This window comes from Athene noctua, chromosome 2 (genome assembly GCF_965140245.1).
Source record: "Athene noctua chromosome 2, bAthNoc1.hap1.1, whole genome shotgun sequence".
Lineage (NCBI taxonomy): Eukaryota > Metazoa > Chordata > Aves > Strigiformes > Strigidae > Athene > Athene noctua.
Window position 1 is genome coordinate 67,293,993 of NC_134038.1, and position 17,659 is coordinate 67,311,651.

Here is a 17,659-nt window from a genome sequence, read left to right on the forward strand (position 1 = left end):
CAACATTCCTAAAAGTCAAGTACTTTTGAATGCTACATGCAGGGATATGACCATGAAATTCAATTTACATCTACAGACAGAGTAAATTATGATATAACAACTAAGGATGTAAGATGAAGTGATCTGAAAACGCTAGAATAACTCAAGCTCTTTGTTGGTGCATATTTTTGCTTTTCAGAAACTACTTGTATCTTACCTTTGTTTTGCTGTATTTGCATTAGTCTCCAAGTCACACCAAGCAATCTGTTCACCTGCTTGCTATTCAGCTTGCTGCCATCCTGAAGAGTGTCTGTCACAAATTTTCTTATCATGTCCAGCCAACCAGAATCCACCTGAAGTGTTGAAGTGCTTGCTAGTGAAACCATTATGTCACACAAGGTCAAGTTCAGTAAAAGATGGTCTACGCTGTTTGAGGATGTCATACAATATTTGTTGCTAAGGGGGAAGAGAGGAGGGGAAGAAAAGAAAAGAAATTTCAAAGAACTATTTTGTGTCTTTTAACGTACATTGGTAGAAATTAAACTACATAGAAGAAAAAGGTCTAAGTTTTAAAGACAATACGAATTTTTAAAGTCTTCATATTTGGCATTGAAATTTTTTTCTTCTGTCATCAAAATGTCTGTTTCTCATATTTATAGCGGCAGCAACAACGAAAGCTCTATATTGTATCTTTATGTCATGTTTCACCTGTTTGACATTTTTAGTATGGCCCAGCAGCACTTTTGGGTGACTGAAAGCAGTAAAGGAAAGCTTAAAAAAATTGATCCTTAGTTTCAATCTTTTCTGTTTCTTTTTCTCTGATCAATCACATGGATTTTGTCATTATTACACAATGACAAAAGCACCATGAACAGCACAGAACTCCATTTATGTACTTTTTCCCAAACACATGTGGAATCAGAAACACATTTTTCACCATCACAATATTCTGCAGGACCACCCTGTTGTGCTACAGACATTTGAAAGACAAAATTAAGGGATATTAAGATTAAGGAATCAAAGGCACTGCAGCTCGACATATAATGCTGGAACTTCTCTACTCGCTGATTGGTCACTCACAGTATACAAGAAAAAAAACACCACAGCATTTATCTACAGAAAGTTGCACAATATGAATGCCTACATCTAGAACACAATGTAGAGCTGTGAAAATGAAGTAACAAAATGCCCTTTAACCTGCACTAAGTGTAGTCACCCTTCAGTTCTGAGCCAACCACTACAATATGAACAAATAAATCTCAGTCTGTGGACATCACACATGCCATAAATCCTAATAACTTTATGTTCAGAATATGTAGATACTATGCTCTATCAGTAACACTGGGCTAAATTTCTGCAATATTTTGCAAACTGGAAAAGGAAAGAAGCTTCAAAGTGCCATGCAAGTTTCCAAATGCAGGCCTTTAACTCAATATATTAGCAAGCAAGGAAACAAAAGCAACATTTTTTTTTTTATTTTCATGGCATGAAGCTAAGTTTCCAGAAGTCTTGAAGTAACAGTCAAAATAAAAACACAAAAAAGTTTCACAGATTAAGTTTCCTGCATGTATTCAACAACGTATTTATTTTGAAGTGCAAGAATGGGGCAAAACTTAGTAGCAGAGTGAAAAAGGATCAACAGAAGTATGGTTAGCCAGTGTCTTGGTTTAAACACAGCACAGCTGCTTGCTCACCCTCCCCTGCCCAGGGGATGGGTGGTAGTGTTGAAGGGGTAAAGGGAGACTCATAGGTTGACATAAAAAACAGTTTAATAATTGAAATAAAACACTAACAATACTATAAAGTACAAACAGGTAATGCACAATGCAATTGCGCACCACCCGCTGCCAACTGACACCCAGCCCCTTCCCAGCCAGTGATCCTGAAATACCAAGAGCCCACAGTTGCAATCCCAGAAGTCATACACACACCCCCCCCATCCTTTCCCAGCCACCCCTCCTTTCTATACTGAGCATGATATGGAGTATTTTACTGGCCAGTTTGGGTCTCATGCTCTGGCTGTGCCCCCTCCCAGCTTCTTGTACACCTGCACATGGGCAGGACAAGGGGAGTTAGAAAGTCCTTGATCTCTTAGAAACAACTGAAAACATCAGTGTATTACCAGCACCTTTCTCATAACAAATCCCCTACTGAATCCAAAACACAGCAATATTCTAGCTACAATACTAAGAAGAAAAATTAACTCTATCCCAGCCAAAACCAGGACAGTCAAGATGTCATCTATAAGACAAGAAAGATGGTTTCATTGCCTAACTACTAATTCTGAGATTTTCAGTTTCAGGGAAGGGTGTTCAGGTCAAAACCTAGAAAAGCAAAACACCTTTTGGCTTTATGAACTTAATGGGTAAGACTTAACTGAAATATCAGCATTTAAAGAGCAGCTATGCTGTACTTCTGATCTACGTGCCCTTCCAGGGAGTAAAAAATGCAACAGTCAAAATATCAAACAGAATTTCAGTCTCAAGTATACCTGCACCATGGTAGACCCTCAGTATAAAAAGAGGTGGTTCTACTACTACTGCTCAATCTGCAGTGGCACAGTTTACAAGTATCGGAAACCATGGTAGACACCAGCTGATAGCCCTTGTGTATACACCAGCGTTCCACATAGACTGTGGTGCCACAGAATGACTCCTTGCAAGAGTAAAGTCTCACATCTGGGAGCTGAGAGGGGAGACAAGTTGCTACTGGCTTGTACTAGAACAAAATTGGTGCGCTCACTCTGACAGCTCAATAGAGAAGAAACATGTGAGTGTTCGGCCTCTCCTGCTCCAGTACTGTTTTGCCATACAGAACAGGCACAATGTGTCCCATCTCCCCTCCTAGCTGGATATATCCAGCACTGTAAGACATCTATAGAAGAGGTGTGGGTGAAAAACAATGTTTTAACGATGTTTTGATGTAATTCAACAGTCAACCGAAGAAAACATGCAGAATTAAGAAACTTGTCAGACTAACACAAATCACCATTTAGCGATATGCAAATTCCAGATCAAATGTTCAATAGAATAATTTCTCTGAGACAGCATTTTAACTTCTACTGGGACCTACTCAGATGACTTCCTATACAATACTTTTATAAAGAACAGCAAAAACTTCTCAAAGTAATGCTACCTTCCTATAAAAACTTCTCTGCAGATCTTCAAGTAAAACACAATAAAAAGTTTTTTCCAACATTAAAAAACTTAATACCGGATAAAGCAAATGACACACATTGTCTCACTTATGAAATTAAAATCTGTAACATGACATTGATTTTCTTCTTACCCTTTGTATGAATCTTTCTTTTTGTGCTTTACTGTTTCTTGCAAAGAATAAGGAAAATGACGCATGAAGTGGTGCTTGAAATCAACAAGGTAATTCATCCGAAGCCATAGTTCCTGTCAAGGAAAGCAGATAAGACAAGAAACACAGTAGTAAGTGAAATACATCAATGCAATCATCTTCCAAAACCATTATTGGAATTAATGAAAAATAGGAACTTTAGCTCCTGTTTGCAAGTTTTCATCGATATTTGCTTTCAGATGTAAACATGAACTGCTGTGCCTGAACCAGAAGATCCACAAAACAAGGGAGTAAAATTGAAAGGGTAAAGGGAGACTCATAGGTTGACATAAAACCAATTTAATAATTGAAATTAAACACTAACAATACTATAAAGTACAAATAGGTAATGCACAATGCAATTGCTCACCACTCGCCGCCAACCGACACCCAGTCCAGAAGTCAAGGTTGAGCAACAACATTTAATCCAAACATGACCAGTATATTTTCTTAGCACATACTAATGTGGATATGTGCATATTAAACGGAGTTACAGGTGTGAATTGAAAGTACTTTTATATCAGTTTATCAGGGTACTTAAAATCACAGGGCACTCATGATTTACTTGTAGTGACTTTCCTGAGTTCTCCATTAAGACATATTCTGAAACTGCCTTCATCCTTCCCCATCATTAGTGTACTTGTAGTTCAAAGCCCACTGACAAAACATTTTCCAGTAGAAAGGCCATCCTTACAGAAAAAGGATTTTTTAAATATTTGAAAATAATTTTACTTTGCGGGTTAGCGGCCACCATTCCACAAAATGTCCAGCAGAACTCGTATCAAAAAATGCCTGTATTGCTATCAGACTGGTCACACAGAATAAGCTTTCTGATACTCAATTATGAAGAACAGAGAATGATCATTAAACTATTTCAAAGATGAACAGGTTTCCACTAAGCATATTCAGAGTGATTTTCTAAAGTGTCTGTAATAACCACTTTGGCCTATAAGCCCAAGGGCTATTAAATAATCAAAACTTCCATTTTGAACCTGAGCCATTTGAATGAATTTTCTACATATAGGTGACTGTAACAGAGAAGACAAAATAAACTGTTTATCTTATCTAAAAGATAATATACTAAAAAAAAGTTGCATGGACATCAGATTTTTTTTTGCCCCCAAAAAATCCTAAGGTCATAATGTAACTCTGTGTACCTAAAACAGCTCACATCTTGAAGCAGGAGCACTTTTTCATGTGATGAAAATGCAGGCACCCTATGGCTAAGGGCAGCAGCTCTGCAGTACCCTAAAGGCTGGCACAGTAGGCTGCTGCAGGTATTAACCTGGCCAACTGCCTGCTTTCTGCCTGCTTCCAAGAGGCCTGCTAGAAAAGATGAAGAGGAAAAAGGGGAACACCCTGTTTTGTTCAGACACACTGAATCCATCGCTCAGGCTGTGTATGTTGGGTAAGCCTGACCTAGTGGAATGATTCCACAAATGTTTTCCAATAATTATTCTATGCAGGTTTTTGTTTAGGAAATGGACCTACAGTTCTATACGTAGGTAAAACAAAGAGCTGTCAAGACAACTCTTCTCAACAGCCAAAATGGAGTGTTTTTTCCAGTTTGCAAAATCTTTAGAAGAGCAGCAAAAGTTACACCAAAAAACCCCAATTAATTTATCAAAGACAGACAAAATAATTAGGGAAAAAACCTTCAAGGATATTTTCCAAAATTCTGATTGAAGCTTTGATTCAATGCCGTGTGATACTACCAATCACGACAACATGTAGGTTGCACCATGCAGTACAGGATCTTGTACCACCATTGTCCTCTCCTTTTCTAAGGCTTTAGGGGTTTGTTCACTTCCACCCCCAACTGTAAAATTTTTCAACACATAAAACCAAGGAACAAACAACTCCATTCAACACTTTGTTCAAACATATTCTAAAGGTTATCTGGGAGACAAAATGCTTCTCTTCTCCAATCCCACTTTCAGTTTCAAAAGCTTTTGGGCTGCAGTTCGTCAAGGATTCCTGAAGATTATCAGTGAACTTGTTGCTCAATTCAACTGATTCTTTTCTAGAGTAAGAGACCTGACAAAATCCAAACTCAAATTTTACTCAAAACCTAGCTTTTTCCTCTCTTAATATTTCCACTACTTTCAACCACCAAATCCCTAGTTTCCAATCAAGACAAAATGAACTGTCATTATTATGCCACAGATCACTTCTCCCTTACCATTTTGTATGTTTCATCATGTCGCTTTGTGAGTTTCCACAATAAATGTATTATACTAAGCACTTGCTGCATAAGCTGCTGAGATTCTGATTCCAAAAGGTTTCCAAGAATGGGAGCTGATTGTGCAGGAGATGCTTCAATCCAGCACTCAATCAGTAATGGAATTATTATCTCAATAAAACCTTTTAAGTTTTCAGCCGAGGACAGGCCTTTTTCTGCACTGTCCATTACACTTGCCAGAGACCTAAACGACAAAAGCAAAAAAAAAAAAAGATAAAGATCACACCTTTAAAAATAGAATAGAGCAATACCACTTTTCTGCTTTCTGAGTAACAGGAAGAATTAATTTTTTAATACATTAAATGTCTGACTGCTTTCTTGCTAGGTATTTCAGTAAGGAAAAAAGGGAGTTCAAATCATCTACAACAATCCTGCTGCCTAGTCTCCCTGTGCCTCAACTTAGATTTCACCATTTCTTTCCCCACTGTTATATGTGAAGTCTTTAAAGTGGAGAAATGTGATTTGCATTATCGTATCACCTTCAACCAACAGATAAGAACTCACTGTACTCGGCACAATAAAAAATCTTTACATTTTAAGCTGCTTAAAGCAAAAGAATGAAACTGACTACAAAGTATCGTCAAATGCATTACGTTTATTACAGTTAATAACAATCTCCAGCTATAATAAACATAATGACTGTTCATATTAATAGAAAAAAACACATTCCGCAAAAATATAACTTCGGTTCCCACCTGATATTTAACTGTAATGCTCTGAGAGCAACTAGCTGGAAAATTATGAAAATTATCTAATAATCAAGTTGAACAAAAATTATCGAAAAATTAAGATATAGTTTAAATTAAAATAACATCTTCCAGAAAGCAAGAAAGACAAGGACTTTTTTTCCCCCTTACAACACACTTCATTTGTGTTTCAAAAGAGATTACAAGCACACATGACCAAATCCTGCTCCTGGATAAACTCAGGCAATTTTTATCCATTGTAAAAAGAAGGTTCTTTAAAGAAAGAAACCCCTTAACTCCTGCTAATTTTAAGCAATACAGAAGCTTCTGAAAGGATTTATAAGTGACAAGAGCCCTTAAAAGAAAAAAAAAAAAAAGGAACAATCATTAAACTGGAGATTTCTGACATTGTTTTCCATGATGATTTTGTTTTCTAACTCACAGCAGGGAATTCCCATCATAATTCTAACTTCCTAGCATACATAAAATTGTTAAAACTCCTTTCCATTTCAGTGACAGTCTCCAAGTGATTTTTCTTTACATATACACACAAAAAGGATCTGAAAAACTACTTGCTTGCTTTCCACAGATAAGGCAGAGAATTTGTTTACAAATATTTTCATTTCATATTGGATTACAAAGGTGAGCAGTTTTTCCCAGTCATCCTGTCATTTCCAAATTATCCAATTAGTTACGTCCTTCTATGAAGCTACATTTCTCCTGCTGTTGTTATCATCTATAATATGCACATAATAGAAAATTTTATTCTGTCATTTCTCTCTGGTTGAAATAAGTATCTCAAGAAAATTACTAAACCCAACTCCGGTATTAAACTGTAAAAGGAGCAGGAATAAGACATCTGCAATGGAATAAAAAGAAAGTGTGAGACAAACACAGGATTCTTTTCAATTAAGGCAAGACGGAGAGAGAATTTTGATCTCCAGCACAAAATAAAACGGACATGCAGGAACATATTTGGTCATAAGAAAAAAAATGTCAGTTTTATCTTTAATAGCTATTATAACTATCAGACATCTTAAAATTTTATAAAGTTTAGCACTAACTGCAGTAACTAACCTATGCAGTCAATGCAATTTGGATTATTTGTCCCTTTTTTGTGGCTCTGTGTCCCTTCTATGCCACAGACACTGCAGTAAAGACATCAGTTTCTTTCAGACTATAAGCAGAGTTTACAGTGAAGGGTTCCAACTTACAACATTTAACTCTCAGTCTAAAACACTGTAGACAGATCCCATCTTTCAGTTACAACCACAAAAAATTCTTCAGTATCACTCGACAGGCCAGTTGATACCAAGACCACAACCCCACTGAAAAAGTTAGGTTGTCCTGTAAATGCTGTACTATGACAGGATTACAGACTCAGCTGAGATGCTGAAGTGCTAGTAATTGCTGAAATAGTTCTGAAGCCGTAGTCTTTAACTGCTTCTCTGAAAATAATACTTGATATTACAGCAGAGCTCTGGAATCTGAATAATCTATTTCTGGAACATGAAAGAATCTCCCCATTGAACAGCGAACAGTGCATGAAACCTGAGAAGTTGGCAACACACACCTGAGGATTCCTACCAAAGTGTAACACACACACACACAACTATTTCAGTACTTTTCTGAGACAAGGGATGGAAAAAGAAGGAAGAATCCATGCCAAAGGGATACTCCACCCAGCTCCTGAAAGCCTCTGGGCAAGAATACTTAGCGTAGCACTCCTACAAAAGCAGCCCCCCATCTCTCAAGATAAGACTCCTCCAAAATATTCAAGGTTAACAACAAAAGGGGTAAATAAAATCTGATTGCCATTAACAGATGACAAAGGATTACTGTAATCGGTCCAGTAAATATTTGATTAGTGCGATATCCTTAGCAATACATGTACACGGGAACAGTTTGATGTCAATTAAAGTGTTAATCTTTTTGTCACATATCTGTTACCATTATTCTTTAATAAGGCAGTTTTCAGAAACACTACAAAGCATATTACCTTCATATCAATATGAAATACTACCAAAGGAAGCTGCAAGATATTTGTGTACCCCTTAAACTGTCATTTTTCTTTAAAATTTCAGTATTTTTATACAGCAGGACCAAACAAAAGAGAACTGTGCAACATATCTGTCATTTGACAATAAGAGGACAACAGAAATTCAGCAAAGAAGTCAAGGAAGTGTAAAAGAAACAGAAAATAAGGAATCGACTTTCTGCTGCTTAAAATAGGAAAAGTCATTGGCAGTTTTTATGGCTCAGCATCTAAGCCAGGTTACTGTCCTCCTTTTTTGTGTGCACTGCCAACTGCAGCAAAGAAACACTCAGTACACCAAGCGAACTGTATTTTCCATTTCTATCTGATGCACAGGCCACACCATATAGTTATTTATTCACTATGTTTCGTCTTCTGTTTTGGTGTCTCAAGTCTTCTTTGCTTTTCTCTGTAGTTTCATTTTGTCCTTTCTCAGCAGAAATAGTTGTTCTACCATTTCTCTTGAGCACCACTTCCAGTCCAGAAGACATCATACACCTTGGTATTGCCACATTTAAGTTGTGAAGGCTTTTGATTTTTCCACACCTGAAATCAGTTTGATGCAAAAAGCAGCAGTCAGCACATGAAGTAGAGAACATATTCTAATATTTCCTAATCCACTGTAATTTTTACTTCCAACACAGTAGGAAGACCCAGCACATAACAGAAAATAACAGTCTTAAGATTTGCATTGTTGAACCCATCCAGCATTCCAAGCTCAGAATCTACACTTTTTACCAAACATTTAATTTGGCAAACTGATTCTGAAAAATCTCTTTCCATAACGACTAGGTTATTATGACTAAGGTGCCACCCCTACCCAATGAATTTACAAGATTAAAAAGATACAGGAACTTAAAAAAATTAGCATACTATTAGTGGTGTTTGCAAGCCTACTTTTTAAAAAGCAAAGTTGAAACTTACTTGCAGTATTAGTGATGAAGCCATCAGTGCATACACACTGCAATTAGTTACTTATGGTTTGATCAATTCGTTATCTATAGACAGGAGTTGACTATTTGTGCACTGACTTCTTCAAACAAAAACACACCACACTGTTTGAGATTTTGGAAGTATTCAAGGAGAATTACAGATGTTTTGCATCTCTTATTAGAAGTAATCTCTGTCCTTGCAGTAATGGCCACAAGCAGAGGCCTGGGAGTGCCCATTAAAGGCCACAGTTGGGATTGAAAGAGACAGAAGTAAACATCTTCAGATTTCTAGAAACTATTTCAGTGGCAAATACAAAAACCACCACAGTAACTCCCATTCTTAGAAGTTCATGGATATCCATTAAAACAAGCTGCACCAGCCCTTTGTGCAAAATGAATATACCAAAAATATGTGCAAATGCAATAAAACGAGAACATTTTAGTACCTTCTGCATATGCCCCTTCTCTTTCCATTCTTCTGTTGTGCAGCCATCAGCTTGCTTTGCCAATCTTGCCTTGGATTCCAGCAACATTTTGTTCTATTCTTCTGGCTCCTCCTCATGCTTGCAAACGCCTTTTTGAAAGTATTTATAACTGCAAGTGGATCACGATGTTTCACCAAAATCTAGCTCCTCAGAAAAGTGGAATCCAATTCAGGTGACACCAGATGTAAAGTTTATTTTCCTAGACCTTGGATACAATGCATCTTCAGCTATTACAGGGCATGGTATATCACACACTGCATATCATTCAGGGCACAATACAAGAATCCTCTAACACATGGTGGTCCACAACTGTACGCTTCTGACTGCGGAGATGACATCCACAGGATTGTTTTGCGCTTAGAACTGAACCCTTCCCCCTGCCTTAAGTGGGCTTCACTGGTCTAGTTTCCAACGAAAGTTTTACCTGCAACACATACTGTTGGTCATGACTGAACTCCAACACTACGTTGACAACTACTTTTATGAGAATAAGCTGCACGTTTTACTTAGCTTAATATAGATTTCCTATACCTACCACAAGTCATATGCTATCTACTGAGAGGAAGCCTAGAAGAGTAAGAATGGAATGGTCTTTTGTGGATCGCTACAACAGAGATGGAAAACACCTGCTAATTCAGGCCAATACCTGTGGTATTAAGAGAACACCTCTTCTTCTGCACTTCATTCAAAGATATCAGATGGCCATAGCAATGGATTAGGCAGTGAGCTTTACACCCTTTTCTGCCACTAACTTCCTAGATTAATTTGGTCTAACTGCTTTATACTCCTTACTCAAGTCTCTCCAGCAGTAAAATAAGGACTGTGGTTCCTCTTCAAACCACCTTGACATCTATGGATTAGAAGTGCTGTGTAACAGGTAAACAGCTTCTGTTTTTCAAGTTGTAGTTTCTGGTCTCCTACCAGCAGGTATGTAACACCTATAGTAATGCACATACATGAGGATGCCAATGATTAAAAGGTACCATAAAGTGAGGTGGAAGGTTCCCCTCTAGTGTGAGGAGTGGGTGAATCAGAAAGGAGGAAGAGAAATAAAGATGGTTAGTTACTTCTCCTTTAACTTTAGCTGACATCTATTTAGAGCGCTACTAAAAAATACACAAATCTTTCTGTGACTAAGCACACTACACTTTCTTCCATATTCATCAACTTGTCTCAGATAAGACATCTTTTATCCACAGTGAAGATATAAACCAGTGAATTGGTTAAAAATACCTAGAATCAGAAACTCAGCAAAACTTCATACGACCAGACACTTTATCACGCTGTCCTTTTTAAAAGGAGCTATATTCAAAGAATACAGACTCCTAAACCTATGATGGACTGTTGAAAGCAAAAGCACAAAATTTCAGTAAAATTCATTATCACAGTGTAAGAAACAACCTTAGGTTTAATGTAAAGAAATTTGCCTGCTTGCCCCCAGGTCTATTTGATACCCTGCAACATGTTAGTTCACATTCCAAAAAAAAAAAAAAGCTACAGTTGATCCTCAAAAATTTTTATGAATAGCACAAAATAAAGCTTTTATTTGCTAACAGTAAAGTTCATGATCTATGCATAGCAAAGTTATCTGATGAGTATTTCTGTATTTTCAAGCCACTGCAGTAAGCACTGCACATTATGCTAAATGCTCTAAAATATGGCTAAGGGACAATCCCACAATAAAAATTAAATAGTTGTCTTCAACAGCACCAAACCACCAATTAACACTGTGATCATACAGCCGATGTTAACTGTCAAATTAGTTAACATTTTCTCACCTCAGTCTAAATGATGAGTTGATCTTTGGTCGTAAGCCACCATTTTCAAACAGTTGTATATGTTGCTGATTATTTGCATGGACCTTCCAACTTATATATACTGGGTTCCTCACAGAATGAGGGCTATCCTTTTGTTCTTGAAGACCTTCGTCCTCTATTTCACTGGATCCATCTACCACTGCTTGAAGAAATTTCTTGAGCCTGGTAAGTACATTCAACCTCCACTGCTGAGAAGTTACTCTGCGATTTGGGTTAACAGAGAGCATCCAGGAAAGTTTCTCTCTGCTTTTCAGTCTTTTTGACAATTGCTGGTGAGAAATAAGCTCTACAAAATTCTTCAACAATATACTGCTGCGGTCTGTGAGAAGAGCTGGGTATGCTTCCAATAAAACATCCAAGACTTTCAACGAATCCTCCTGAATTCCTTCACTGATATGAGTCATGGCACTGGAGAGATGGGCACTTACCAAAGGGAAAAACGGAGCAATCTGTTCTGCTCTTATTTTCGAAGCCAAGAATTGCAGCAGGTGAACAGCTGCTCCTCTGACACCAGAATCTTTGTCTGTAAACACAGCTGCCACCTCACTTATTATATTTGAAAGGTGTGCGTCAATTACAAATGGATACTGAGACAGGAGATCTTTGAGCCCAAGAAGTGCATTATGCTTAACTCCAGGACTATAGTGATGCATCTGTGAAAGAAGATCCTAAACGGAAAGAAACATTGCTATCATTATTACTTCAAGCTCTTTAAACTTTTTCTTAGAACATTTAAATATTTTTCTTAAACGCTTTAAAATACAGTACCTATTCTTATGATGTACTGCTGTTCGTAACTGCATAACATGTTCAGAACAAATATAATATTGAAGCATAACAATGAACAAATCATCAAAATCCAGTGACAGGAAAACTAAGATACCATGACTTGTCTTCAGGCAATTAGATACTTCTCATTCTTAAGTTTATGCACAACCCCACTGACTTAACAGAGGGATGACCAAAAATAAGTCCTCTCACACTTGTTCTCAAAAGTAGAACTGTGAATTCTCAGTCTCAACAGCTTTGTTCAGTTTAAGCAGAGAGCTGCAGAAGATAGAAGACGATGCAACGCAAGGAAAGCGGAACCACTGCCCAAAGAAATACAAGATTTTTCTCAAACATCATCTCAGAAAGTCTACTTTATAAAACCCTGTCCTCTAGTTACGAACCAAGACTTTCAAATACTGAATGTCAATACTTAAATCAGTGTGCAACTTCAGTTTCAGCACTGCCAAAAACCTTTCCCTTGGGTTATATGCTGGTACAGCAATTTGAGTCATTAAATTCACGGATCAATTTCTTGTCAAAGACAAAGAGGCTGTATTCATACTCTGCTGGGTTCAAATTATGGTTTTATATAAATATTTTTTCCTAAACTCTAGTAAACAGTAACCTAGATAAATGCCAAGATATTTTCTGTCATTTCAGTATGTAATATCACAGTATACCTTTATGTTAAGTTTTCTGTTTTGTGTAGGAAGCACTCCATCTTCTTTAAGCTGCTCAGGAATTTGTATGGCCTTTGTTCTGAAGGTAGTATCAGTTGCATTCTCTAGTTTAGGCTTTTTTTTCCCAACTTTTAATTTCACTTTCTGGAAATCTTCTTGATGTTTCCTTTTTTTAGTCATTCTGATTCTCTGCAAAAAAATATTCAGAATTTTATTTTGATTAAATACACTACAGACAATTTTTTTTCCAAAGAAACTTCCTAGTGAAGGCTACAGTTTTTATGCTTTATTCCTATGCATAAACTATTGTCTGCTCCTGAGACAAAATACTAGACTAAACAGACATGCAGCTGTTCTTCTAGTGTCCAAAAACATTCTCCCACTCCTTTGGTTGTCTTTGCTCTGAGAACCACTTTATTGAAAAAAAATCACTTCAGTATCCACATGTTCCACTGCTTTATCAGATTAAGTTCTTGGTTTGGTTTTGTTTTAAGAAGTTCCTGCCAACAGAACTACTTTTTACATAGTTCGCTCTTGTCAAGACAAAGGAGCCCGGTGAACTGTTTCATTTAATTTGTACATTGTTTACCAACTCAATCATTGATAGCATAGAGTCTGCACCGGTAACATCATGGGTTTAACCAGGCCTTCACTGATAACAGCAATATAGAAGAATCTAAGAAAACTTCCACTACAAAGTGAAAAGTCCAATCTGTGCATTTAAAAACAATAACTAGAAAGAATGTGGGAAGGAGCAAAAAGGTTAAATGGGCACACATAAGAGTAAAAAGAGACCAAAAAAGTTGTATTAAAAACATTACTAAAAACTAAGGCATAAGACATAAGGTAGTCTAAGTAGCTATATTAGAAGTTGTACAGACATACTAGAATAGATACACAATAACCAAAACAATTTAAAACCTACACTTCAGTTTCTGAATAACCTTTTGGCTTTGACATAACTGTACTGATAAAAGTACTCCTAATTCTACCAGATTAAAAAAAACCCACAACACACCAAAAAAACCCAAACACTACAACACAGGTTCGTTTATTTAATCTTCCTTCCCTCGATCTCCATACTTCTGAAATCATTCATAACACAACTCCAGAAGCCGATGTCAGAACACTCAACACTTTCTGTTAAGACCATGAATCCATCATCTGATGACTCCTAGTAGTGGTCATAGAGATGAGTTACAATTTAAAAGGGAGAAGGGAGAGACAAGCACAAAGCCATTATGATACTGAGGTTTAATATCTCCCAACTTTCTAATGATAACAGGTAATGAACATATAGAGCTGGAAATCTGAATACTTCCAGACCCCACTGTACACAGTATAAAATCCATGCTGTCAGGTACATAAACTTTTTGCTTCTTCTCTCTTCCAAACTAGTCTTCAGGTAACTATGTAACTGAATGTTTTGGACATTCTTAATATCTGAACTATACAAAAAAAGTTACAGGCACAACATTCAAATTGTAAAGACCAAACTGAAAAATAACAACAAAAAAAACCCAACAGCTGACTAAGCCCAGAAATTTCTAAATAAAATATTCAAACAATGATTCTTTTATAGGGGATATTATCATCATTCACTCTAGAAAATGGAGTTCTACAGCTCATTTTCCCAATGGACTTCAAGCTGTGAATTCATACTGTAATACAGAATTTCATATACACATCATCAGGATAAATGTTAAAGAATGTTTTAAATCCAGTTGTCATTTTCTATTCTTTTAAAACAATTAAAACGACTGATTATACAAACATTTGACTACAACTTAATTTCTGCTTTTCACACGCTGGCTTCAAACAGCTCTATGCAAGACCCCTTTAACTGAAGTGTAAATTTAGCATAAGTAACCTATCGAATGAAAAAGCTTTAAGAAAAACACAGGATTTGGTGCCAAAATAAAAAGGTCCTTTAGCGTTCAACCGTAACGACTATGGTTTTATGAGCTTTTCATTTTTACCATATGCATTTTTTATGAAAGAATTACAAGATTTTCACTACTTGGTTGCAAGACATACAGGAATACCTAGAAGCTTTTGATACGACTGTTATTTCCATTTACAAAGCTTGCTTCAATAGAGATATTTTAGAAGCCTCAGTACAAGATGAAACGTTTGGCTTCCTATTAGCATTAACGCCTTCACAATACAGGTGTGTACACAGCAGAACAAAGTTAATTAAGTTCTCTTAAAGGAGAAGGCTTATAAAAGATACTTTCTACTACTAAAACAAAGAAGCACAGTTTACCCTACACTGCATCTTTTGGAAATAATTTATTGGAAATCTAAGCACATTCATTTCCAATTCATATGTACCACGCAAACTCAGAGATAAAAGGGTTACAAAACTAGAGCCATGAAAACACCACAGCATCTACGTAATAAGACATTAAGCAAAACTGTATACAGCTTATGAAGTTATGTAAATATTTTAATGAAAGGTATTGCCGAAACAACTGTTTGCTTTTTGACTTCGATTGTATTTTCAGTTGGCCCTCATACAACAGGGCTGCGCTAAGTGCACCTAATAGTTCATGCACTAATAGTTTTACAATCCAAAACATTAAAATAACCACAAGTCAATACTAGCTTCCTCTAACACCAAGCTGTACGCAGCACTTTTCAGAAGCTACCTCGTATGTCTCTTGGCCATCCCTGGCTCAGGCTTTAGGGAAACAGAGGGGAGCCAAAAGGAGCGACTGTTTCGTCTGTGATTTACTCCCTTGCAGCTCTGAGGCAGTGCCCTCAGGGAACCTTGCTGCCAGCATCTTCACAAGCTCAAGCAATCAGGAAAATCCTGAGAAACCAGAAGGCAAGGTACTTGCCCTAACTCCTCTCATCTAATAAAGGCTTCCACCTGGGGGAGTTCTCTCTCGACAAAGGGCAATACTTACTCGCGGTTAACTCCCTGAGGCTCCCGCGCCGGACAGCCCACCCCCAGCCACCACAAAACCCAACACCCAAAGCCGGCGCCACGCCGCAGAGGCCGTACCCCAAAGCCGAAGCGCTGCTGGAGCGGCGGCGGCGGCTCGTCCCGCAGGTCTAGGCCGTTAAACAACCCTCCTCGCCGTCCCGGGACATCTTTCGGCTTGTTCCCAAAGAGCCGCTTCCCTCCGCTCCGGTCGCTCTACGAGGCGTTTAAATAAAGCGCGTTAGTGCCCGCCCGGTGCCGGGGCTCCCGGCGGGGAGGCCGCGAGTTCGGCTCCCGGGAGCCCCCCGCAGCCGCGCCGAGGAAGAGCTGGGTCTCCACACCAGCGGCTGCGGGAAGCCGCCGGGGGGAGAGAGACGAGGGGAGGCGGGGCGGGGCAGGGGCGGCGGCGGCCGACGCCCGCTGCCGGGAGAGCCGAGGCCGCCGGCTTCCCGGGACCGGCGCACGCCCGCGGCTGCGCTCGCGCTTTCCCGCCGCCCTGCGCAGGAGCGTGCGGGAAGGGGGTGGGTCGCACAAAAGGCGGCCGTTCGCGCAGGGCAGCGCAGCGCAGCGCAGGGCAGGGCGAGCCCGCCGGACCGCGGCCGCGGGCAGGGCCGGGCCGGGCCGGGCGCCTCCCCCCCCGCGCGCCAACGGCGCCGGCCGAGCCCCGCGCGCGCCGCGCCGGCCACTCACCAACCACGCGGCAGCGCGAGCCCCCTTCCGCCCCCGAGCGCCTGCCCGGAAACGGCCGCACACGTGAGCGGCCGCAACCAGCGAGCGGCCCCGCGGAAGGAGCGCGCTTCCGCCCCGCGCCGCCGCCGCGCGCCCGCTGGCGCCGCCTGCAGGGGCGGCGACTTCCGCCGCCGGACCCGGCGGGAGCGGCCCCGCCGCCTGAGGCGGGGGAAGCGCCACCGCCAACGTTTCTTTTTAACTTTTTTCTTTGCCCCGGCGTGATGCGCTCCCGGGCGGTAACGACGCATTGGTAGGAGCAGATCCCGACATCTGCGCTTGTCGAGCTGGAAAACACGTAGAAGAGAGATTGCGGAGTCAGCGCCCTTGTTCCAGGTGTCGCATACGGTATCGAAGCACCAGGCACACGATATCATTTTGTACGCTGATACCTAGATCAAGCTTGCCGCTTAAAAGCGGGTAATGAATTCCCCTGGCAGGAGGACAGAGCACATCCTACAAGACGCAGGAAGCAGCGCAAGAGGAGGATGTTTCTGTACCTGCCTACAACAGGAATCATCACAGTCGACACCAGACAGTAACTTTTCTGTTGCACACAGAACTTTTCACTTCCTGTCACTTCACTTGTGAATACCCTTCTGCCCACCTCCTGCCTTCTAAAGGGCATAGAAGTTACGCATTTTTTCGTTAAAAAAATCACTTCCCAGTAGCTCTCCAGTCTCTGAGTACAATGTGTAGAACTACGGTAAAGCTAAAAGAAAAATTACTCTTCTCTCGGCATAGCTTTTCTTGCTATTGCTTAAATTTTAATTCTATAAATTCTCCAGTTAGCCCAGACGTCTGCATTGCTGTCGCTGTGAGAAACAAAATGGATAGTATTAAATATTGTCAGCAATATCATTGAAGCATCATTAGTAAAGAGAATGCCTTTCTTCTTTAGTTTGCAATTCTTGCACAAGTAAAACATTATCTCTAAAAATAGTTTTGGAACAAGCATACAATTTTCCATTAGTGTGAGAATATACCAAGCCATCACAAAACACAGGCAGATAAAAGAACAAAACAATATAA

The 17,659-nt window shown here is 39.4% G+C and overlaps 1 protein-coding gene across 1 annotated transcript in view; it reads right to left on the reverse strand.

Annotated features, from left to right (window-relative positions):
* TEX10 (testis expressed 10) overlaps positions 1-16,644 on the reverse strand; it is a 59,534-nt gene extending 42,890 nt beyond the window's left edge. Inside the window, exons 1-7 of the mRNA XM_074899352.1 lie at positions 16,592-16,644; positions 15,983-16,117; positions 12,973-13,161; positions 11,483-12,189; positions 5,507-5,750; positions 3,268-3,380; positions 197-435 (exon numbers count right to left, since the gene is read on the reverse strand). Of these exons, the coding sequence (XP_074755453.1) occupies positions 197-435; positions 3,268-3,380; positions 5,507-5,750; positions 11,483-12,189; positions 12,973-13,152 (1,483 nt within the window). The 5' untranslated portion in view covers positions 13,153-13,161; positions 15,983-16,117; positions 16,592-16,644. The remainder of the gene's footprint in view (positions 1-196; positions 436-3,267; positions 3,381-5,506; positions 5,751-11,482; positions 12,190-12,972; positions 13,162-15,982; positions 16,118-16,591) is intronic.
* Positions 16,645-17,659: the final 1,015 nt, after the last annotated feature.